Source organism: Coregonus clupeaformis, unplaced genomic scaffold (genome assembly GCF_020615455.1).
Source record: "Coregonus clupeaformis isolate EN_2021a unplaced genomic scaffold, ASM2061545v1 scaf1491, whole genome shotgun sequence".
Taxonomy (NCBI): Eukaryota; Metazoa; Chordata; class Actinopteri; order Salmoniformes; family Salmonidae; genus Coregonus; species Coregonus clupeaformis.
Window position 1 is genome coordinate 96,673 of NW_025534945.1, and position 23,945 is coordinate 120,617.

Sequence of the window (23,945 nt, forward strand, 5' to 3'; positions counted from 1 at the left end):
ATAGCCCCCCTCAAAATCCTTCCAATCCATTGACAAAGCCCAAGCCGGACCAGTGTGTTAACTTGGGAAAAGTGAGAAGAAGGTAGAGGACAGACCCAAGTAGGAAACGGACTGGAGAGGGCTGAGGTGCCGCAGAGATTAGAGAAAGAATGATAAGAGGATGTTCATACAAAATAGAGGATAGGGGTCTACAGTCCTTTACTTTAAGGGGATTTAGAGCTACACTACATTACCAAAAGTATGTGGACACCTGTTTGTCGAACATCTCAGTCAAAAATCATGGGCATTAACATGGAGTTGGTCCCCCCTTTGCTGCTATTACAGCCTCCACTCTTCTGGGAAGGCTTTCCACTAGATGTTGGAACATTGCTGCGGGGACTTGCTTCCATTCAGCCACAAGAGCATTAGTGAGGTCGGTACTGATGTTGGGCGATTAGGCCTGGCTCGCAGTCGGCGTTCCAATTAATCCCAAATGTGTTTGATGGCATTGAGGTCAGGGTCCTGTTCAGGCCAGTCAAGTTAATCCACACTGATCTCAACAAACCATTTCTGTGTGGACCTCGCTTTGTGCACGGGGGCATTGTCATGCTGAAACAGGAAAGGGCCTTCCCCAAACTGTTGCCACAAAGTTGGAAGCAAAGAATCTTCTAGAATGTCATTGTATTCTGTAGCGTTAAGATTTCCCTTCACTGGAACTAAGGGGCCTAGCCCGAACCATGAAAAACAGCCCCAGACCATTATTCCTCCTCCACCAAACTTTACAGTTGGTACTGTGCATTGGGGCAGGTAGCATTCTCCTGGCATCCGCCAAACCCAGATTCATCCGTCGGACTGCCAGATGGTGAAGCGTGATTCATCAATCCAGAGATTGCCTTTCCACTGCTCCGGAGTCCAATGGCGGCGAGCTTTACACCACTCCAGCCGACGCTTGGCATTGGCCATGGTGATCTTAGGCTTGTGTGCGGCTGCTCGGCCATGGTAACCCATTTTATGAAGCTCCCGATGAACAGTTCTTGTGCTGACGTTACATACAGAGGCCGTTTGGAACTCGGTAGTGAGTGTTGCAACCGAGGACAGAAGATTTATACGCGCAATGCGCTTCAGCACTCGGCGGTCCCGTTCTGTGAGCTTGTGTGACCTGCCACTTCGCGGCTGAGCCGTTGTTGCTCCTAGACGTTTCCACTTCACAATAACAGCACTTACAGTTGACCGGGGCAGCTCTAGCAGGGCAGAAATTTGACTAACTGACTTGTTGGAAAGGTTGCATCCTATGACTGTGCCACATTGAAAGTCACTGAGCTCTTCTGTAAGGCCATTCTACTGCCAATGTTTGGCTATGGAGTTTGCATGGCTGTGTGCTCGATTTTATACACCTGTCAGCAACGGGTGTGGCTGAAATAGCCGAATCCACCAATTTGACGGGGTGTCCACATACCTTTGTATATATAGTGTACAACATCTCTACAATGTTTATCTCTAAACAGCATTTGGAACAAACTGTGAATTTCAGAAACAAACCGATCGACAATAGACAAACAAAATAGTTTCCAGGGGGGTCTATTCATTCTAAATGTATTGGGTAAACCCACATGAAAAAAATACTACAATTTACTATAGAATACTACAGTACTTACTGTTGTAAACTGTGGGATACTGTAGAATAATATACAACACACTGCAGTATCCCTCGATCATGTGTAGCACATAGAATGGTGTATTATACTGTAGAATACTATAGTAAATATTACAATAGTATCCGCAAAAACACTACAGTCTGCAAAAACACTACCCTTTGTGCCACCCAGAAGTGAGAAACCTACATACCAAGTATAAACCATATATTGTGTTACCTACAGGTTATAGAAATGAGCAGAAGCTCTGAACCATCTGTTCAGACCCCAGCCCTACCTAGCTACAGGTTATGGAAAATGTGCTCTTTTAGTATTTCTCGAGCCTGCACTTCTATGTCAAAGATAATAAAACGAAAACACTATAGTAAATATTACATTAATGTCCTCAAAGACATTACAGTAAATACTACAATAAACTACAGTAAATACTACACTATACTACAGTCCGCAAAAACACTACAGTAAATACTACAGTATTCTACAATCCGCAAAAACACTACATTAATTAATATAGTATATACTACAGTTTTCTTTTACTACAATATTTATACTATAGTTAACTGTAAATACTACAGTATACTACAAATACTGCAGTATTCACTACAGTATTTTTGCTTACTTTATTCTGCAAAATCACTACAGTGAATACTATAGTATTTATACCATAGTATTTTTTCATGTGGGAAAGCAGTAATGGCCCTGCGATGTGCCACACCAGCCTGTATTATAGTGCAACTTTGCAATGAATTCAATGTTACTCACAGGTGAAGGTAATCTGTGATATGAATCACTAGGGAGTCCTACAAAACCAATGAAGTGGACAATGTAGATCAGGGATCATCAACTCAGCCGCGGGCTGATTTTTTCTTGAGCGGATGGTCTGGGGACCAGAACATAATTACAAATCATTTCTAGACTGCAAATTGACTGCAAGAAACCCAAACAGATATAACATTTGACCCCAAAATATAATCATTTCAAACCTTGCTTACATCTCTCTATTATGCGTGGGAATACTTGGGAACAGATTTCCCAAATTAAAATCACTTGAAGGTGATTTCCTGGTGTTTTTTATTTCCAACAACAACAAAAAAATGTTTAAAAAATAAATTATAAAAAACCAATCGCAGTCCAAATTTGTCCCGCGGTCCGCCAGTTGGGGAACCCTGCTGTAGATTGTGACTACAGCAATGCTGTGGTCCCTGACAGTAACCCTACTCATCTTCTCTACCAAGAGGGCTATATTCGGACGATACGAAAAGACACTGAAATCTATGTTACAGGAACATCCTAGTACTAGAAACATTCTGAGAACCAAATGTTGAACTGTTAAATTATTTGGTTGAGCAAAGATACGTACTATCCTCATCCTCTTCTAATGTCTTTGTCATAATCTGAAGGGTTTGAGAGAATCATTACTTTTCCATAAATGTAGATGTGCCTGAGCTAAGACGTGCAAATTATGGAGTGTATCACCTCTGGCATGTCATAGATGCACCGCCCTTAAGATTTTCTTAATTACACACCTCATTGCAGATTACCCTGTGTGGCTCAGTTGGTTGAGCATGGTGCTTGCAATGCCAGGGCTGTGGGTTCAATTCCCACTGGGGGGAAGTATGGAAATGTACGCACTGAGCATTACTTCACACCCAGTCTCATAACAGCTGACACAACCTGTCATGACACATATATGTAGACCTGTGGTGACATATATTGTGTTATTTTATGGCTGGTTATGACACCTACACAAGGATGTCAAAATCCACAAAACTTACCACACAAGGCAAAACATTCCATTACACCATAGCCTACGTGTCAAGTGCAATCGCAAAAACCATAAAGCGCTATGATGGAACTGGCTCTCATGAGGACCGCCACAGGAATGGAAGAGTTATTCATTAGAGTTACCAGCCTCAGATTGCAGCCCAAATAAATGCTTCACAGAGTTCAAGTAACAGACACATCTCAACATCAACTGTTCAGAGGAGACTGCGTGAATCAGGCCTTCATGGTCGAATTGCTGCAAAGAAACCACTACTAAAGGACACCAATAATAAGAAGAGACTTGCTTGGGCCAAGAAACACGAGCAATGGACATTAGACAGGTGGAAATCTGTCCTTTGGTCTGATGAGTCCAAATTGGAGATTTTTGGTTCCAACCACTGTGTCTTTGTGAGACGCAGAGTAGGTGAATGGATGATCTCTGCATGTGTGGTTCCCACCGTGAAGCATGGAGGAGGAGGTGTGATAGTGTGCAGGTGCTTTGCTGGTGACACTGTCTGTGATTTATTTAGAATTCAAGGCACACTTAACCAGCATGGCTACCACAGCATTCTGCAGTGATATGCCATCCCATCTGGTTTGCGCTTAGTGGGACTATCATTTGTTTTTCAACAGGACATTGACCCAAAACACACCTCCAGGCTGTGTAAGGGCTATTTGACCAAGGAGAGTGATGGAGTGCTGCATCAGATGATCTGGCCGCCACAATAACCCGACCTCAACCCAATTGAGATGGTTTGGGATGAGTTGGACCGCAGAGTGAAGGAAAAGCAGCCAACAGGTGCTCAGCATATGTGGGGACTCCTTCAAGACGGTTGGAAAAGCATTTCTCATGAAGCTGGTTGAGAGAATGCCAAGAGTGTGCAAAGCTGTCATTAAGGTGGCTATTTTGAAGAATCTAAAATCTAAAATATATTTTGATTCATTTAACACTTTTTTGGTTACTACATGATTCCATATGTCTTATTTCATAGTTTTGATGTCTTCACTATTATTCTACAATGTAGAAAATAGTAAAAATGAAGACAAACCCTTGAATGAGTAGGTGTGTCCAAACTTTTGACTGGTACTGTATATATTTTTTTATTGACCATATTAAATTATAATTGTAATTGCTCACAAATTAATGTCAAACATGCACCTACCCCAATGCTCTGTTGCTGATGACTGGGATGAATGCAGGAGCAGATTTCAGGAGCAGGACATGACACGCTCTTTTTGAGTAATGACTGATATAAGGGCATGTACGTGGCTTATATGATTATGATGGTCATAATAGGCCTCCTGTAGCTCAGTTGGTAGAGCATTGCGCTTGCAACACCAGGGTTGTGGGTTCGTTTCCCACGGGGGGCTAGTATGAAAAATGTATGCACTCACTAACTGTAAGTCGCTCTGGACAAGAGCGTCTGCTAAATGACTAAAATGTAAAATAATGCCTCTTGTCAGTGTCATAAAGTATATTTTCTTAGTCCAAGTAAAGTGACACAGGATGGTCATAATGCTTATTGTCATTGTCATAAAGTTTATATTCTTAGTCCTGGTAAAGTGACACAGGATGGTCATAATGCTTCATGACAGAGTTATTTAAAATACGGTGAAAAAAACATGACTGTAAAGAATTCATTTAAACAACAACAAAGGATTTAAGAAACACAATTTCAAACGAAAAGAAACTTCTTGGCAGGGAAAAAAACGACCTTGAATAAATGTGGGTGTTGACACTCTTACAGTATGTAGGTGTCATAACCAGCCATAACATAACACAATGTCACAACAGGTGTAAATATATGGGTCATGTCCATATTATGACAGATTATGATAAGTTATGTCAGCTGTTATGACATATTAATTGTTGTTTTGTCACAGACTGTATAGCTCCAAAGGAGGATTCCAAGTGATTCTGAAGAGTTCTGAAATTTCCCACATTTCACTTTAATGTTTGCTAATAAGCTGCTGAAGGTTCAAGCTCTTTGCTATATACTTCTGTAATTTTCATCCTTTTGAATTCATCATGTGGTAAGTGATTTATTTTGAAAGTGGTTTAATGCATTCTCCTGTTAGTAAAGGCTTAATATCATTTTTGGCACTGACTGTGAAATCTGAAAAATAATGTATTGTTTCACTCTAAGAAGTGGACATTAAGAAGCCAGTGTTGGTCCAAATTGCACAAATATGACACCCTTTTAGCTTTTTTTTTTTAGGTCCCATGTAGCTCAGTTGGTAGAGCATGGCGTTGAGCATGGCGTTTGCAACGCCAGGGTTGTGGGTTCGATTCCCACGGGGGGGCCAGTATGAAAATGTATGCACTCACTAACTGTAAGTTGCTCTGGATAAGAGTGTCTGCTAAATGACTAAAATGTAAATATTACGACATGGTTATGATCGTGTCACACTGGGTGTCAAGTAAAGTGTTACCCACTACTGTAAGTCGCTCTGGATAAGAGTGTCTGCTAAAAGACAATAATCTGCCTGAAGCTGAATTACCATCTGTGATATATTAACATGAAGGAATTTCTTAAACTGACCGCAGGTCATTATTGACTGCTCGTAAATTCGCTTGACAATTTTGGGGGATAATGATCATGTAAAGTTCAATACTGTGATTTTTGTTATGTTTTGACCTCTCAGATTTCCAAACAAAATTACCAAAAACAGCTTAGCCAATGAGCAGGGTATAGCATTTTCAGCATTTCAGCATTTACGTAAATGATGATCCAGGATCAACACCACTAAATGATGATCCAGGATCAACACAATTAAATGACGATCCAGGATCAACACAACTAAATGACAATCCAGGATCAACACAAAAATGACGATCCATGATCCGGACGCATGTAGCCAATACCTTTCTTTACTTTATGCATTGCAAATGTATTTCTCCATCAAGTTGATAAACAAAAAAGGCTACGATGACATGTGATGATACTTTACAGACCTTCAACCACACATTTGTTATACAAATCTGTGTTCTGTGGGTTAGAGAGAACATTTCCCAAAGTACCCTTCCTTCAGAATGCTTATCAACCTCTGTGTTGTTTTGTAGGTAGAACATAAGTGAAAACACATCATAGTGGCACGACTGTCTCTTTCCCTGTGTTTCTCAGTGTCCCATGGAGAGGTTTTCAGCAGTTGGACAAGCTGGAAGGTCATTCCATCAATTCCTGTCAGTTTGGGTAACATCACTTCAGGCTCTAGCCGGTTGGCACAGAGCTCTAATACACTCAAGAAATGAAATGTCACAACAAACAAGTTGCCCCTACCCTTTGTCTTAGTGCAAGTGAGACAGAAATGTAATTTTGTCAATAGCTTTAATGTAACACCATCCCCTCCAAATCCTCTCGCTGACTCATAGACATAAACATGCTTCTTTGCACGCACAGGCACACACGCATACATGCACACGCACAAACAGGCGCGCACACGCACACCCACACACAAACACACACACACACACAAAAGCACACATACTGACTTCAGAGGCCTTCCAGTAGTATTTCATGAGGTTGTTATTCAGTTTCCACTCGCTCTCGTCCCCTCCATCGTCCCTCTTTTTGGGAACATTTCCTCAGGGGACAGTTAATTGGACTGTAAGCGAAAACAAAGAATAGGAACCAAGACATATTCCAGGAAATTTGAATAATAAAGTCTGTACCGATAAAGGACCAACGGTGCCAGATATACAAAGTGCACTGAGAAACCCAGTTTCTGTTAATGCAACAGAAAGTATTGGGCATGAATATGGTATATTTTGAGTAAGAGTAATATACGTATATATAAATGGCATTGAATTTATAACTATTTATCATACATGAATGAATAAAATAATGAAAGTAAGCTTAATCTGCTGTTCAGTTACACATAGTAATGTTAGATAACAGTATTATATACTGTAGTAGGCCTATGCGATGATAACACATAACGGGATCTGCAGCATAGCTTAAACAATAGACAACACTCAGACCATCCAGAAACATGTAATACAGTATACCCTTGGCTTGCCCCTGAAAAAGCTGTGGTATTTTGTAACTAATTATGCAATACAATCATCCAATTAGTGAATAAGGTGTTGACAATGTTAACCTCCTCTTCATTACCCTGTCATGCTACTACCCTCAGGGCTCTAACGTAGTGCATGTAAATATCAACATCTCTCTCACTTCCCTGTGCCCACAGACATAACACCCTACCACCTTACTGTTAACAAACCAAGGTAAGAAGAAGCGGCTAGGTTTGGCTATAGCATCGTACTCAAATCTCACTAAAATATGAATAAATGGGGCTAGATTTGGCTATAGCATCTTACTCACGTCTCACCAAAATGTTGCATACTCCAGGATCAAATCCAGGTCGATTGGATACATGAGCATTTTAAGATGAAATCAAGCGTTTCTAATGTCTCACATCAATGTGGTTGATGAAGTGTGTGGGGGCCCATGTCTGGTAGTAAGTGTTTCTACATCATCAACTCAGTGAGCATTGCAGTAGTTTTACCCCCAGAGGGTTAGCTGGCGTTTTCAGCATGACAGGCTGCATAGAGCAGTCCTGATAATGGGGTAACAGAACAGAACAATTGTATATGTTCCAAATTGCACCCTATACCTCATGGGCCCTGGTCAAAAGTAGTGCACTATAAAGGGAATAGGGTGTCTTTTGAGATGCAAACTCTGTCTGCATGGAGCTTAATCAACAATGCCAACCTCTCTCGGTGGCGTAGTCTGTGTGGGAGTTGTCTAATCTACATCTCTGGGTAAATTAGTTGGGTTCAAAGCACTGATGTGAGTGGTAAATGAGGAAAATGAGGGCATGATGCAACTCTTCTAGTAGAGATACAGGCAGTGGCGATTTTAGCATGTAAACCTTGGTGGGGCAAACTCAAGAAAAATTGGGGGAATGCATGCCAGCAAAGCCACTACACCACAAAACACAACACAACACTAAACAATACATTCATTGCAATATAACAATGACAAACGGTGCCCACAAACTGTTAGGGCCTACATAAAGCTATCCCAACAGCAGAGTCCCAACAGCAGTCCCAACACCTTACCACTGCTACACCTGGCTATCAGCGGAGCCTTGTCTGGCAGCGAAACAGTTCATTCTGCCTCAAAAACATAGATGATATGGCTGACTTGCTTAAACAAATGTGGTTTCTGCTGACAATTGAGATGTACAAACTATGGCAAAGGGGACGCCGAACAGATAAGAGGCAATCCGTAATTTCGATGAAGACATAAATGAGCGAGCTAGGATGGACGTAGTCAATATAACTATTTGTTCAGCACTTTTGAAATGTACAGCGACAAAATTCAGAACATGGGCCATTCTTACAGTATTCTCCCTGTACACCAAGTCAGAACCGTAGGATAAATAAGGGGGCATATAAGCAGACAATGAAAGCTCTTACAATATTCAATGATGACATTTCTCTAAAACAGGCTACAGGCACCACTAAGTCAGAACAGTAGGCCAAGTTATGAGGGGAAAAGGGACCAAATTATTCGGGTGAGGCACATGGGCTACTAACAGCTTACTACACAACATACAATTAGTATTACTTTCTTAGCTACAGTATACATATTTCCCTGGCATATTACATCATTTATGCAGCAGCATACAATAAATGTTTTGACTCACCTTGTTGTGCTCACTTGAACAGGAAGGTGGCGTGGAGGTCGTTTGTGGGCAAATTCTGTCATCAAACTTTGTCATCAAAGTCTGGCATTCTCTGGATTTATGGTGCTTTCAAGACAACTGGGAACTCTGAAAAAAACAAGGTTGAATCATGACATCAGTGATCTTCAGGTCGGAGCTCTAGAAAGAGGCCCGAGGTCCCGACTTGGAATTCCGAGTTGGATGACCGTTCAAAACGTATCTTTCCAGCAGGAGCTCATTTTTTTCAGAGTTCCCAGTTGTCTTGAACTCACTGAAGTCTGAGATTTCCCAGTTCCGAGTTTCCAGTTGATTTGAACACGGCAGAAGTCATGCTGGATTGACAGCATGGCCAATGTTGAATGTTTATCCTTTTAAGCTTGGAAAAGAGACCCTTAAACCCAGACTTGGACCACACACTCACTCCACTGAATAGCAGGCTAGTGATTGCTTTGCAACGCTTGCAGTTCGCCACTGATTCCTTACAAACCACTCATTGTTGAATTTGCGATTTCCAACTTCTGTAATGTTTATGTCCAATGGCCGATGAGCACCGATACGTTTTATCTATAATTTCTCTTCATAATTTCTCTTCATATGACAAGGACTGAAAAGGATTTGCCAGTAGATTGTTGACTTGATTCATGATGATGACTGCTACAGTACCAGTCAAAAGTTTGGACACACCTACTCATTCAAGGGTTTTTCTTTATTATTACTATATTCTACATTGTAGAATAATAGTGAAGACATCAAAACTATGAAATAATACCTATGGAATCATGTAGTAACCAAAAAAGTGTTAAACAAATCAAAATATATTTTATATTTGAGATTCTTCAAATAGCCACCCTTTGCCTTGATGACAGCTTTGCACACTCTTGGCATTCTCTCAACCAGCTTCATGAGGTAGTCACCTGGAATGCATTTTGAAAGTATGATGTTGACATGATCAGTCCAATCAAAGCTAAGGTAGATATAATGTGATTTGAGGTCATTTTATCTGTGGCCAATGACCTTGAGCCTTCTTGGATGAGCTTTATTAACTCAATAAAAAATGTTGTTATATTGAATGACGGGTCGCCACCGGATGCAGGCATGCATGTAATTCCATACAGGCCATGTAATTATTCTATGTTGTGGCTGAGATACAAGCATGCACGTAATTAAATACAGGCCATGTAATTATTATATGTTGTGGCTGAGATACAAGCATGCTCTATATGCTGTGATCCAGTTCTAGGGCTTCACAAAATGTCCATATGTTTCAATGTGCATTCTATAGCTATATCTGCAACGGGACAGGAATACTATGTTCTGCCTATGGTTTGCTGCATGTCTTTCTGAGTTGAGATGTACTGTCATGTAGGGCACTCACCTCTGGGCACCCCCGGGCCTTAATTCTACAATCCATAAACCAACGCGGCTTCCCAATACCCTAGCGGAGGTCTTTCCCAGCAAGCTGGCTGGCATGGCTGCCACAGCAGCAACATACACTGAGTATACCAAACATTAGGAACACCTTCCTAATGTTGAGTTGCACCCCCTTTTTGCCCTCAGAACAGCCTTAATTCGTCGGACGTGGACTCTACAAGGTGTCGAAAACGTTCCACAGGGATGCTGGCCCATGTTGACTCCAATGCTTCCCACAGTTGTGTCATGTTGGCTGGATGTCCTTTGGGTGGTGGACCATTCTTGATACACACGGGAAACTGTTGAGCGTGAAAAACCCAGCAGCGTTTCAGTTCTTGACACATACCGGTGCGCCTGGCACCTACTACCATACCCCGTTCAAAGGCATTAAATATTTTGTCTTGCCCATTCACCCTCTGAATGGCACACATACACAATCCATGTCTCAACTGTCTCAAGGCTTAAAAACCCTTCTTTAACCTGTCTCCTCCCCTTCATCTACACTAATTGAAGTGGATTTAACACATGACATCAATAAAGGATCATAGCTTTCATCTGGATACACCTGGTCAGTCTATTGAGGGAGAAAACCAACTGTGCCTCTGGTTCATGCAGGGTGGTGGATTATTCATGCAGGGTAGTGGATTTACATTGATGATACTGCACAGAGCAGCACCGTACATGGTGGGAAATAGCCCTGTACGGTTCTACTGAGAGGGAGATAACACCCAAACAAGCAACGCCATCTGGGATGTCCCAAAAGCTAGTGATCTTCAAAAAGTTAATGGTTAAAAGATGAACAGAAGAAAATAGCACAATAGAAGAAGCAAAAGTGTTCCAATTGGAATGCTGCTCATATTCTCAGAACAGTGATTGGTATTCTGGGCTGATCCTTTTGTCTTCAGCGCATTGTAATGAAAAATGTGATCCACATGGTTGGCTATTATTTCATCCACCTCTTCACCCGACTGGGCTGACTGAGAGAGGAGATCCGTTTGAATGTAACCTATGACTTTATCACCCACTCTCAGGGAGGATAACCTTAGTCCTCTGCGTGCCGTTGGGTCTAAGGCAGCGATTAGAGGTAGACCTAGATGGGTTAGAATGCTTTCGGTAGTGTGCTTACACTGTTAGAAAAAAAGGTGCTATCTAGAACCTTAAAGAGTTATTTGGCTGTCCCCATAGGAGATCCCTTTGAAAAACCCTTTTTGGTTCCATGTAGAACCCTTTCTACAGAGGGTTCTACATGGAACCCAAAAGGTTTCTACGTGGAACCAAAAATTGTTCTACCTTGAACCAAAAAATGGTTTTCCCATGGGGACAGCCAAATAACTATTTTGGAACCCTTTTTTCTAAGAGTGTACAGTACTCTCAAAGAACTAGAATTTCGATGATTTCCTCTTAATTCCCTCTCAAATAAACTTGAATTTACACTGAACAAAAATATAAACGCAACATGTAAAGTCTTGGTCCCATGTTTCATGAGCTGAAATAAAAGATCCCAGAGATTTTCCATACGCACAAAAATCAATTTCTCTCAAAGTTTGTGCACAAATTTGTTTACATCCCTGTTAGTGAGCATTTCTCCTTTGCCAAGATAATCCATCCACCTGACAGGTGTGGCATATCAAGAAGCTGATTAAACAGCATGTTCATTACACAGGTGCACCTTGTGCTGGGGACAATAAAAGGCCACTCTAAAATGTGCAGTTTTGTCACACAACACAATGCCACAGATGTCTCAAGTGTTGAGGGACGGTGCAATTGGCATGCTGACTGCAGGAATGTACACCAGAGCTGTTGCCAAAGAAGTTCATGTTAATTTCTCTACCATAAGCCGCCTCCAACGAGCAGGGGTACTCAACTCTTACCCTATGAGGTCCGGAGCCTGCTGGTTTTCTGTTCTACCTAATAATTGATTGCGCACACCTTGTGTCCGAGGTCTAAATCGGTCCCTGATTAGAGGGGAACAATGAAAACATGCAGTGGAACTGGCTTCAAGGTCCAGAGTTGAGTTTGAGGGTTTTAGAGAATTTAGCAGTATCTCCAACCAGCCTCACAACCCGAGACCACGTGTATGGCGTCATGTGGGCAAGTGGTTTGATGATGTCAACGTTGTGAACAAAGCACCCCATGGTGGCGGTGGGGTTATGGTATGGGCAGGCATAAGCTATGTACAACGAACACAATTGCATTTTATTGATGGCAATTTGAATGGCAATTATCGTGCCATTCATCCGCCGCCATCACCTCATGTTTCAGCATGATAATGCACGGCCCCATGTCGCAAGGATCTGTACACAATTCCTGGAAGCTGAAAATGTCCCAGTTCTTCCATGGCCTGCATACTCACCAGACATGTCACCCATTGAGAATTTTTGGGATGCTCTGGATTGACGTGTACGACAGTGTGTTCCAGTTCCCGCCAACATAGCAACTTGGCACAGCCATTGAAGAGGAGTGGGACAACATTCCACAGGCCACAATCAACAGCCTGATCAACTCTATGCGAAGGAGATGTATGAGGCAAATGGTGGTCATACCAGATACTGACTAGTTTTCTGATCCACGGTATCTGTGACCAACATATGCATATCTGTATTCCCAGTCATGTGGAATCCATAGATTAGGATCAAATGTATTTATTTCAATTGACTGATTTTCTTATATGAACTGTAATTCTGTCACGTTCGTTGATTGAAGGCTCGGACCAAGGTGCAGCGTGGTAGGCAAACATATTCATTGATTAAATGAAACACAGACAAAACAACAAAATACACACAAACGTAAAGTTCTGCAGGCTACAAAGCAACCATACAAAAACAAGATCCCACAAACTAAGGTGGGAAAAAAGCTGCCTAAGTATGATCCCCAATCAGAGACAACGATAGACAGCTGCCTCTTATTGGGAACCATACCCGTCCAACAAAGAAATAGAAAAACTATAATGCCCACCCAAATCACACCCTGACCTAACCAAATAGAGAATCAAATGGATATCTAAGGTCAGGGTGTTACAGTACCCCCCCCCCCCAAAGGTGCGGACTCCGGCCGCAAAACCTGACTCATTAGGGTAGGCTCCGGGTGGGCATCTAGCCTCGGTGGCGACTGTGGTGCGGAGGATTGTCGCCGGAAGCTCCGGACCATGGATCGTCGCCGGAGGAACCGGACCGTGGATCAACGCCGGAGGCTCTGAACTGCCGACCGTTGCTGGAGACTCTGGACTGCAGACCGTCGCTGGAGGCTCTGGACTGCAGACCGTCGCATGAGGCTTCGGACCATGGACCATCACTGAAGGCTTTGTGCCATGGATCATCACCGGAGGCTTCGTGCCATGGATCATCACCGGAGGCTTCGTGCCATGGATCGTCACCGGAGGCTTCATGCCATGGATCGTCACCGGAGGCTTCATGCCATGGATCATCACCGGAGGCTTCGTGCCATGGATCATCACTGGAGGCTTTGTGCCATGGATCATCACCGAAGGCTTCGCAAGTGCGGGGCGCTGGCACCGGACGCACTGGGCCATGAAGACGCACTGGAGACACAGTGCGCATCACCGCATAACATGGTGCCTGAACGGTCACACGCTCCCCAAAGCGAGTGCGGGGAGTTGGCTCTGGTCTGAAACCTGGCTCCGCCAACCACCCTGTGTGCCCCCCCAAAAATATTTTTTTGCCGCTGCCTCTCGGGCTTCTGTCGTGGTCGTGAACTTCGGAGTTGCCGTTGATCCTCCCATGTACAAGACGTCTGCTCCTCCCGGCCACGCTGCTTGGTCCGTTTGTGGTGGGATCTTCTGTCACGTTCGTTGATTGAAGGCTCGGACCAAGGTGCAGCGTGGTAGGCGAACATATTAATTTATTAAATGAAACACAGACAAAACAACAAAATACACACGAACGTAAAGTTCTGCAGGCTACAAAGCAACCATACCAAAACAAGATCCCACAAACTAAGGTGGGAAAAAGGCTGCCTAAGTATGATCCCCAATCAGAGACAACGATAGACAGCTGCCTCTGATTGGGAACCATACCCGCCCAAATCACACCCTGACCTAACCAAATAGAGAATAAAAGGGATATCTAAGGTCAGGGCGTGACAAATTCAGTAAAATCTTTGAAATTGTTGCATGTTGCGTTTATATTATTGTTCAGAATAGATACAAAATTAAGTCAGTCTTCTTTTTTTTCTCCCCAATTTTTGGGATATCCAATTACGATGTTGTCTCATCACTGCAACTCCCCAACGGGCTCAGAAGAGGCAAAGGTCAAGTCACACGTCCTCTGAAACATGACCTGCCAAACCGCACTTCTTAACCCCCGTCCGCTTAACCCAGAAGCACCAATATGTCCGAGAAAACACCATTCAACCAACAACTGGCCTGCCACAAGAGCACGATCAGCCAAGTAAAGCCCCCCGGCCATACCCTCCCCTAATGACGCTGAGTCAATTGTGCACTGCCCTATAGGACTGCCGGTTACGGCCAGTTGTGTCACAGCCTGGGATCGAACCGTAGTGACTCCTCAAGCACTGCGATGCAGTGCCTTAGACCGCTACGCCACTCAGAAGTCCCGAAATCAGTCAGTTTTCAAACCTGTTATGTGCTGTCACCGATCAGACTGTATTTGTTAATCCAAATGCACACAGCCGGATGTGCTACCACCACAGCGTTCATGTCATAATAATGAGACATAGGCATCAATCACTATGTTGTCTCACAGTGAAATGGACTGCTTTCCAATGTTATTTTGGAAATGTTTGTGTACTCACTGTGAAATGCTGTGTCTGTAAAACACAGTCAGTGTGAGTGTGTGAATATTAATTATTAAAGGGAGGTTTGTCTGGGTTCTACAGTAATCTCTACAGCCTAGTTAATTTGATGTTCTTGTCCTGTTATTTTGGATTTCACCTGCAATGCGTCATCCGTTCCTGGCCTGCAAATAGGGGACTAAGTTCCCTGTTCTGGATGGAACTTACCTATATTTCTAATCATCTAGTTTTATCCTTACAGCATTTGAATAAGCGAGGAATGACAAACATTACATTATAGCCTGAACTAGCAGCATAGTGCTCTATGAGAAATGCCCCTCCCTCTGCCGTCTCACAGTTGGAGATACTGCGGTATTGTTTCTTCCCAAAGCCGTAGTGCTCTAGCTTTATAACAAAGGAGAACATGACTTCATTCACCAACATGAAAAGCAGCAGAAAAATGCCTAAACTTTTCCGCTCCTATCTCTCCAAAGGCATCAGCAAAAAGGTAAGGTTATTGTAAAATACATTTCCTGAGATGGACGAATAACAATAATGAGTTGAATTAAGACTTCCCATTGGCATTTTCCTTTCATTGAATACCTTCAATCCTCGTGTCACTGTCAAACTTTTTCAAGACATTGGAACAGTGAAGAGTTCCTACACTACAATGATGGATCCAGGGGGTACATGTCACGTGTCAGGTGCCAGGCTGTGGCCTGATCTAAGTTCTGTCCATATCTCCCCTCTACATCTCTCCCAAGTCCCAACAATAAGAAAGTCAAGCGCCTTGCGTTTATCCTTCATGTGGCAGAAGAGATTCACAGTGATGGGTGGATAACATGCAATGGCATTTAATGCCCCCACAGCTTAGTGCCGGATGCCCATGGCATGGTGAAGTATGTTTGATTCCATCGCTGAGGATAATGCGGAGTGACACAGAATTTTGTCAGGAATGGTGTGACGCGTATCCTCTGACATGGGGATCCATCCTAGCAGAAACATCGCTGAATGACATTTGTTGTGTACCTGCCTACAGTCCAAATTCTCTGTCTGGCTCTTCAATCATGTCACATACTGTAGCTATATGTTTCACTGATGTATTGGTCTATAAGCATTTACAAAACCATCTAAATGTAAAAACCGTATTCTGTTTATATGTATATAATCTATTTTATAACCACCTTCAATACAAAAGGAGATACATGAATGGTCAAATACATGAATACAAAATTAGTACACTAGTATACATGTGAACTGCGGCGGCGCAGTGGTCTGAGCAGCACTCTCTGAGCATCATGAGTTCATGCCCAGTGCTGGGCAAGTGTTTTTAGGGTGGCAGGTAAAAAAGGAAAACCAGTCAGTATCTGGTGTGACCACCATTTGCCTCATGCAGCACAACACATCTCCTTTGCATAGAGTTGATCAGGCTATTGATTGTGGCCTGTGGAATGTTGTCCCACTCCTCTTCAATGGCAATGTGAAGTTGCTGGATATTGGCGGGAACTGGAACACGCTGTTGTACGCGTCAATCCAGAGCATCCCAAAAATGCTCAATGGGTGACAAGTCTGGTGAATATGCAGGCCATATAAGAACTGGGACATTTTCAGCTTCCAGGAATTGTGTACAGATCCTTGCGACATGGGGCTGTGCATTATCATGCTGAAACATGAGGTGATGGCGGCGGATGGATGGCACGACAATGGGCCTCAGGATCTCATCACGGTATCTCTGTGCATTTAAATTGCCATCGATAAAACGCAATTGTGTTCGTTGACCGCAGTTTATGCCAGCCCATAACATTACCCCCCCGCCACCATGGGACACTCTTCACAACGTTGACATCAGCAAACCGCTCGCCCACATGACTCCATACATGCTGTCTGCCATCTGCCTGGTACAGCTGAAACCGGGATTCATCTGTGAAGAGCACACTTCTCCAGCATGCCAGTGGCCATCGAAGGTGAGCATTTGCCCACAGCAGTCGGTTACGACGCCGAACTGCAGTCAGGTCAAGACCCTGGTGAGGATGACGAGCACGGAGATGAGCTTCCCTGAGACGGTTTCTGACAGTTTGTGCAGAAATTCTTCTGTTGTGCAAACCCACAGTTTCATCAGCTGTCCGGGTGGCTGGTCTCAGACGATCCCACAGGTGAAGAAGCCGGAAGTGGAGGTCCTGTGCTGGCGTGGTTACACGTGGTCTGCGGTTGTGAGGCCGGTTGGATGTACTGCCAAATTCTTTAAAAACTACGTTGGAGGTGACTTATGCTAGAGAAATTAACTTAAAATTATCTGGCAATAGCTCTGGTGGATATTCCTGCAGTCAGCATGCCAATTGCACACCCCCTCAAAACTTGCGGCATCTGTGGCATTGTAGAGTGGCCTTTTATTTTCCCCAGCACAAGGTGCTGTGTAATGATCATGCTGTTTAATCAGCTTCTTGATATGCCACACCTGTCAGGTGGATGGATTATCTTGGCAAAGGAGAAATGCTCACTAACATGGACGTAAACAAATTTGTGCACAACATTTGGGAGAAATAAGCTTTTTGTGCGTATGGAACATTTCTGGGATCTTTTATTTCAGCTCATGAAAAATGTGACCAACACTTTACATGTTCCATTTATAATTTGGTTCAGTATATGAGCAGAACTCTTCCCAGCCATTTCAATATCCATTACTATAGAGACAGCTATACTGTAGGATGAGTAGTCTTTTTCATTTTTCATTGAATAAATGTCAATGGAAAAAATAGACATGGTGTGTACTTAACAATTGGATATATTTAACAATAGGGATGCCTCCCATAATTAATCACAGTGGGACTGTCTGCGACATTTGAGAACTTTGAAAGTACATTACATGGCCAAAAGTATGCGGACATCTGCTCGTCGAACATCTCATTCCAAAATCATGGGCATGAATATGGAGTTGGTCCCCCCTTTGCTGCTATAACAATCTCCACTATTCTGTGAAGGCTTTCCACTAGATGTTGGAACATTGCTGCGGGGACTTGCTTCCATTCAGCCACAAGCACATTAGTGAGGTCGGGTACTGATGTTGGGCGATTAGGCCTTGCTCGCAGCCGGCGTTCCAATCACGAAGGTGTTCGATGGGGTTGAGGTCTGGGCTCTGTGCAGGCCAGTCATGTTCTTCCACACCGATCTCGACAAACCATTTCTGTATGAACCTCGCTTTGTGCACGGAGGCATTGTCATGTTGAAACAGGGAAAGGCCTACCCTAAACTGTTGCCACAAAGTTGGAAGCACAGAATCGTGTAGAATGTCATTGTATGCTGTAGCGTTAAGATTTCCCTTCACTGGAACTAAGGGGCCTAGCCCGAACCATGAAAAACAGCCCCAGACCATTATTCCTCCTCCACCAAACTTTACGCATGGTGATCTTAGGCTTGTGTGTGGCTGCTCGGTCATGGAAACCCATTTCATGAAGCTCCCGACGAACCGTTCTTGTGCTGACGTTGCTTCCAGAAGTAGTTTGGAACTAGGTAGTGAGTGTTGCAACCGAGGACAGACGATTTTTACGTGCTACGCGCTTCAGCACTTGGCGGTCCTGTTCTGTGAGCTTGTGTGGCCTGCCACTTTGCGGCTAAGCCGTTGTTGCTCCTAGAAGTTTCCAATTCACAATAACAGCACTTACAGTTGACCGAGGCAGCTCTAGTAGGGCAGAAATTTGACGAACTGACTTGTTGGAAAGGTGGAATTCTATGACGGTGCCACGTTGAAAGTCACTGAGCTCTACTGCCAATGTTTGTCTATGGAGATTGCATGGCTGTATGCTCGATTTTATACAAATGTCAGCAACAGGTGTGGCTGAAATAGCTGAATTTGAAGGGTTGCCCACATACTTTTGGCCATTTAGAGTACCTCTCATGTTGCATTAACTTTGGTGCAGTAAATATACCAGGCTAATAGCACTGACTGAGATTCTTCACTAAAGTAAAGTGTGCCTTCTTAGACTCTCATGAGTCCTCTCATTAATCCACACAACAATATTATCAGTTTTAGTTGCAGGGAGTTGTGTTCTCCAATCTGTTATAATGCTAATGGTGAGGTTGAGTGATCAGGACAGCATCAGCAGACATTCAGCTAAAGGCTGTTTTATTAGTGTTATAGGAGCTCTGCTCACCCAGACAAACTAAAAAGTCACTCTGAGTTTGGTTTATAGGCTATACCTATGGTTGCTCTGCCCTGAGGTCACAAAAACTCATTATAGATATGTCCAAGGCCCAGCCTGACCCCAGCAACCATGGACAGTGAGGAAAACAAAAGGAAAATAAAATAAGTAATACAGAGTGCTAGTGCATGTGCATGTGGAAGCGCGCGCGTGAATTCTTTCTTCCAAAGAATACATTAGTTCTGGAAAATAGCAACTACATATAAAATTGTTGATTATACCTGTGATGAGGTGTGAATGATGGAGTCAGGCGCAGGAGGTAAAACACAGAAATCCAGAGTTTATTCAGTGTACATGAATAAAGCGCAGCAGGCGTCAAAACGAAACTAGCACAAGGGAAAAATCCACCTTGGCTACATACAAGGATGAATGGCACGACATGGCTACATACACAGCTCGGTAGAGCTACTCACTCTCACAATGAACAATCACTCACAAAGGACAAGGGGGCAGAGGGAACACTTATACACAGACTAATGAGGGAATGAGTACCAGGTGTGTGTGATTGACAAGACAAGACAAGACAAATGGAGTGATGATAAATGGAGCGGTAGTGGCTAGTAAGCCGGTGACGACAAACGCCGAAACCTGCCTGAGTAAGGAGGAGGGGCAGCCTCGGCTGAATTCGTGACAATACCATGTGGCATCCATCAATAGTCCCATCACATGCACAGATAGGGCTCTACCTTTGCAGAGCACCATAGCCTCGGAATAAAAAAAAATATATATATTTTATTTTCTTCACAAAAGTGGTGCACTGGGCCTTTAGTAGTCCTGTATTAGCTGACGATATAGCAGTTGACAAAACACAGCGCCCCCCCACCACTGTTCGGAACCCACTGCCCGCAAGTCTTGGTCAAGTTCCCCACCACCCACCATGTCTGTTGGTTACGCCTGTAATTTGACAAAAGCTGTATCCCATCTAGACATGACCATGTTGATCTGATCTGTATGGAGCTCGCTCTTGCACAGTTGCTCCTTTTTTCCAGTCTGCCCTGCACGGAGATTGCGCAAGCGCATGCATGGCTTGAGAGATGCAGTTGAAATATATCAACAGTACTGCCACAGCAGCATAACATTTGATTAACACTTGATAACACTTGATTTAGCCCACATTATCATCAATATTCGGTCTGGTTGGCTGATGCATTGCAGAAAGACAGAGAGATAAATCACAATCAGTAAAATAAATCGAGCTAGCTAACTAGCAGATTTACATAAATCATCAACATCAATGATCAGCTGATAGCCCACCCTTTTTTCCCCGATGTCAATCATGTCTTTAGGAGGCACTGTAGCTAACTAGCTTCCTTATAATTAGTGATGATGAGTGATTGTGTTGTTGCAGAAATAAATAGGCCTTTGCAAAAAATATATATAAATGTTTCTGCTACAGAGGCATTTAGTATGTTATTACTTTCAAAATATGAATTATTATAATTATAATTATTGTTATTATTATTATTTTAAGCGGGGTTGCTCTTTTTTCATTTTGAGCACCTTACCCCTGAAAGGTCTGTGCATGGCCCTGGTTAAGTCCTAATGTATTGTACTGTATATAAAAGTTGTTACTGCAAGAAAGACAAATTTAGCACAAATGTCACAAATGTGAGCTCACTGTTTGAGAAACAAAAAGAAGTGACAGCGGGGAAAACCAATTACAAGTCACCAACTCACACAGTGCAAAAACACAGAGCCTATTCTGGAATATAGACACGGTTATAGAACATGCTCAAGATTCTGTGTAAATGATCTAAATGTTCTTACCTGGTTCTTTGTGGTCCGAGTTCTGGTTGGACAGCAGAAACAGGAAGTCCTGGCAGGTGTCCTGGTCCAATAGCTGCTTGTTCTGGAGGCAGAGGTCAACAATCAGGGTCACGGCTTTCTGACAGAACATGTCATACTCCTCTCCGTCAGGACTCATGCTCCCAGCTGCATCCTCTGTCTCGCAGCGCTGTGTCTCAGCAACGTGCTCATCCAAGGAGACTCATGCCACGTAACGCATGAACTGCACAGCACCCACACAAACAGACACACAGCCGCCCGGCATAGACAGAAGATAAATGAGACTGGTCTCTGTCCGTACGGCTGATTCTTGTTGTTCTGCCTTGTACTGTCTCTCAAGTGTGTGTGTGTTTGAGTGTGTGGAGGTTAGCGTGTATGTGCATGTCTCAATGTGAGTGTGTCTGATCTGGGCCAGGTTTGTGTGTATTGTGTGTATATGTATTAAGTTTGTGTGTATTGTGTGCATGTCCACGTGTAGCTTACGGTTGGGGACTGTGTGTGTGTGGCTAAGTGTGTGTGTACGAGTGTGTAGGCTTGATGAATCACTTATGCCCCCAGGTAACAATAATTATTGCATCACATTTATTCTGAAGCTCTGGCAAACAAAAATTAAGAACACTTGACAACAACTGAATATGGATACTAGAGCCCCCCCCCTTCCCTCCCCCTTACTCTACTGTTCTCCCCCCACTCTCCCACCCCTCCCCCTTACTCTCCTGTTCTCCCCCCACCTTCCCACCCCTCCCCCTTACTCTCCTGTTCTCCCCCCACTCTCCCACCCCTCCCCCGTTCTAGCCCCACCACCAAGCAACAGATGAGTTCACCACAACAACTGAATATAGATACCAGAGCCCGTGCCCTCAGCGCTTCCCCTATTCTCCCCCATTCTAACCCCCACCAAAAACAAAACGCAACAGATTCGTTCACTGGGCAATAACTGAATATGGATATTAAAGCCTCTTTCCCGTCTCCCCCCACCTCTCTCCCTCCTTCTCCCCCCATCCTCCCACGCCATTACCTCTGTCTGTGTGTGTAGTAATGAAAAGCCTCTCATTTGGACCAGTGGGCTGCTTGTTTTTCTCAGGTCGGCTGATCCCTCAGCTCCGGGTCTCCCCTCTGGTATCACTCCCTTCCGGTATCACTCCCTCCCTGGGCTAAGATAAACCCCCTGTGTCTGGCACCTCTCAGTGCTGCTCTCCCGCCTCCTCCTCTCCTCTCCCTCTCCCTCCTCTCCCTCCTCCTCCTCTCCTCTCCCTCTTCCTCCTCTCCCTCCTCATCCTCTCCTCTCCCTCTTCCGCCTCTCTCTCCTCCTCCTCTCCTCTCCCTCTTCCTCCTCTCCCTCCTCCTCCTCTCCTCTCCTCTCCTTCCCCCACAACGTGATTGCCTGTGCTTAGCGTGCTGAATGTTTACAACAGTCTGATTAGGAGAAGGAGGAGGAGAGCGAGGAGGGAGGAGGGAGGGACTGACTGTGTATGGGAGACATATCATCCAACCGGACCTAATCACGGTCTGTATCGACTTCGGAGTGATTTTTACATGTGGCTTCATCCTAATAGCCTTTTGAGTGTTCTTGGCTGCACATGTGTGTATCTGCATCTAGATGACCTTGTGAGTGTGTCTGTGTGCGCACATGTACATTAAGATGCTTGGTAATATTTTGTTCAACTGTTGAGTGAACACAATACTGGATTTAGTTTCAGATCATTGTTATGATAAGGGTTGGACCCTTATACATTTTATATTAATTCATTAATTTACATTACTCTACAGTCCCTTCAGGACTGTTGCATGCACTGGGAAAAACGCCAGGAGAAACTTGTTTTAATTGACTTGACTTAGTCTCCACACAAAACTCTGCATTAACTTCCCTGACCCGGAGCCTTAATTACATTCTTACTGACTTTAACATTATTCAACTTAATTTAATCAACCTAATAAAGAATGAGATGTAGGAAAAAGTATTTAATGCCTCTCTAGCCTACATACAAAATTATATTGAGGCTAGCCCGGCCCAGATTCCCGATTGATTACCTTACTTAATTGAGCAGAGACAGAGATGGCCGCGTTGAAGGAGGAATCGTGTCCATTTTGATGGTGGAGGAGTTTCTTCAGATGGTTGCTGAGATAATTGGCTGCTAATCTTGGTCTGTGTTTGCCCCCTCGTCTCCTCCGGTCCTGGTTGGATCCCCTCTCAGGTCCTCTGGTCCTTTGTTGATACCAGGTAATGAGGATTGTATTTGCTCAGGCGGACAACAAATTATTTCTGTCTGCACCTCTTCAAAGGAGTCAATTACTTTCTCCATCTGCTCTAGTTGATCCGGTCCTCTTTATTTACCTGTGGAGTATCTGGCTAATACTGGAGGGTCAATCACCAGCCACCTGTTGCCCCAAGCCATAAGGTTGTATGTACTGTGGGGCAAGCACTGGAAGGTGCAATAAATCTAACTGTTGTTAGAAAAGTGTGATGGTGCAATGCATTAGACTGTTGTTTACTCAGTGCATCAATGGGGAGACAGTTGTGTCAGTTCCTAATTAATTAAAGGATTAACATTTAATTAATTAATAATATTACACTATGACTATGGGGACAGAGCAGCATGATTTCCGCCACTGCTGCCAACACTCAGTAAGCATGGTGATAGACCGGTGTGACGGCGCTGTATTTTGCTGATGCACTTGAGAGAAAAATAGATTTGTGGACATGACAGTCCAGCCTGCCCTACAGCCGTGCACT

At 43.7% G+C, this 23,945-nt stretch overlaps 1 protein-coding gene across 2 annotated transcripts in view; it reads right to left on the reverse strand.

Annotated features, from left to right (window-relative positions):
* LOC121537980 (synaptotagmin-6-like) overlaps window positions 1-22,371 on the reverse strand; it is a 92,446-nt gene extending 70,075 nt beyond the window's left edge. The window contains exons 1-2 of one of the 2 annotated variants that reach the window (XM_045218300.1): window positions 22,230-22,371; window positions 21,194-21,275 (exon numbers count right to left, since the gene is read on the reverse strand). In XM_045218300.1, the coding sequence (XP_045074235.1) occupies window positions 21,194-21,275; window positions 22,230-22,265 (118 nt within the window). In that variant the 5' untranslated portion in view covers window positions 22,266-22,371. Of the gene's footprint in view, window positions 1-21,193; window positions 21,433-22,229 lie in introns of those variants that run through there. The other variant, XM_045218299.1, reaches the window with a different exon arrangement.
* Window positions 22,372-23,945: the final 1,574 nt, after the last annotated feature.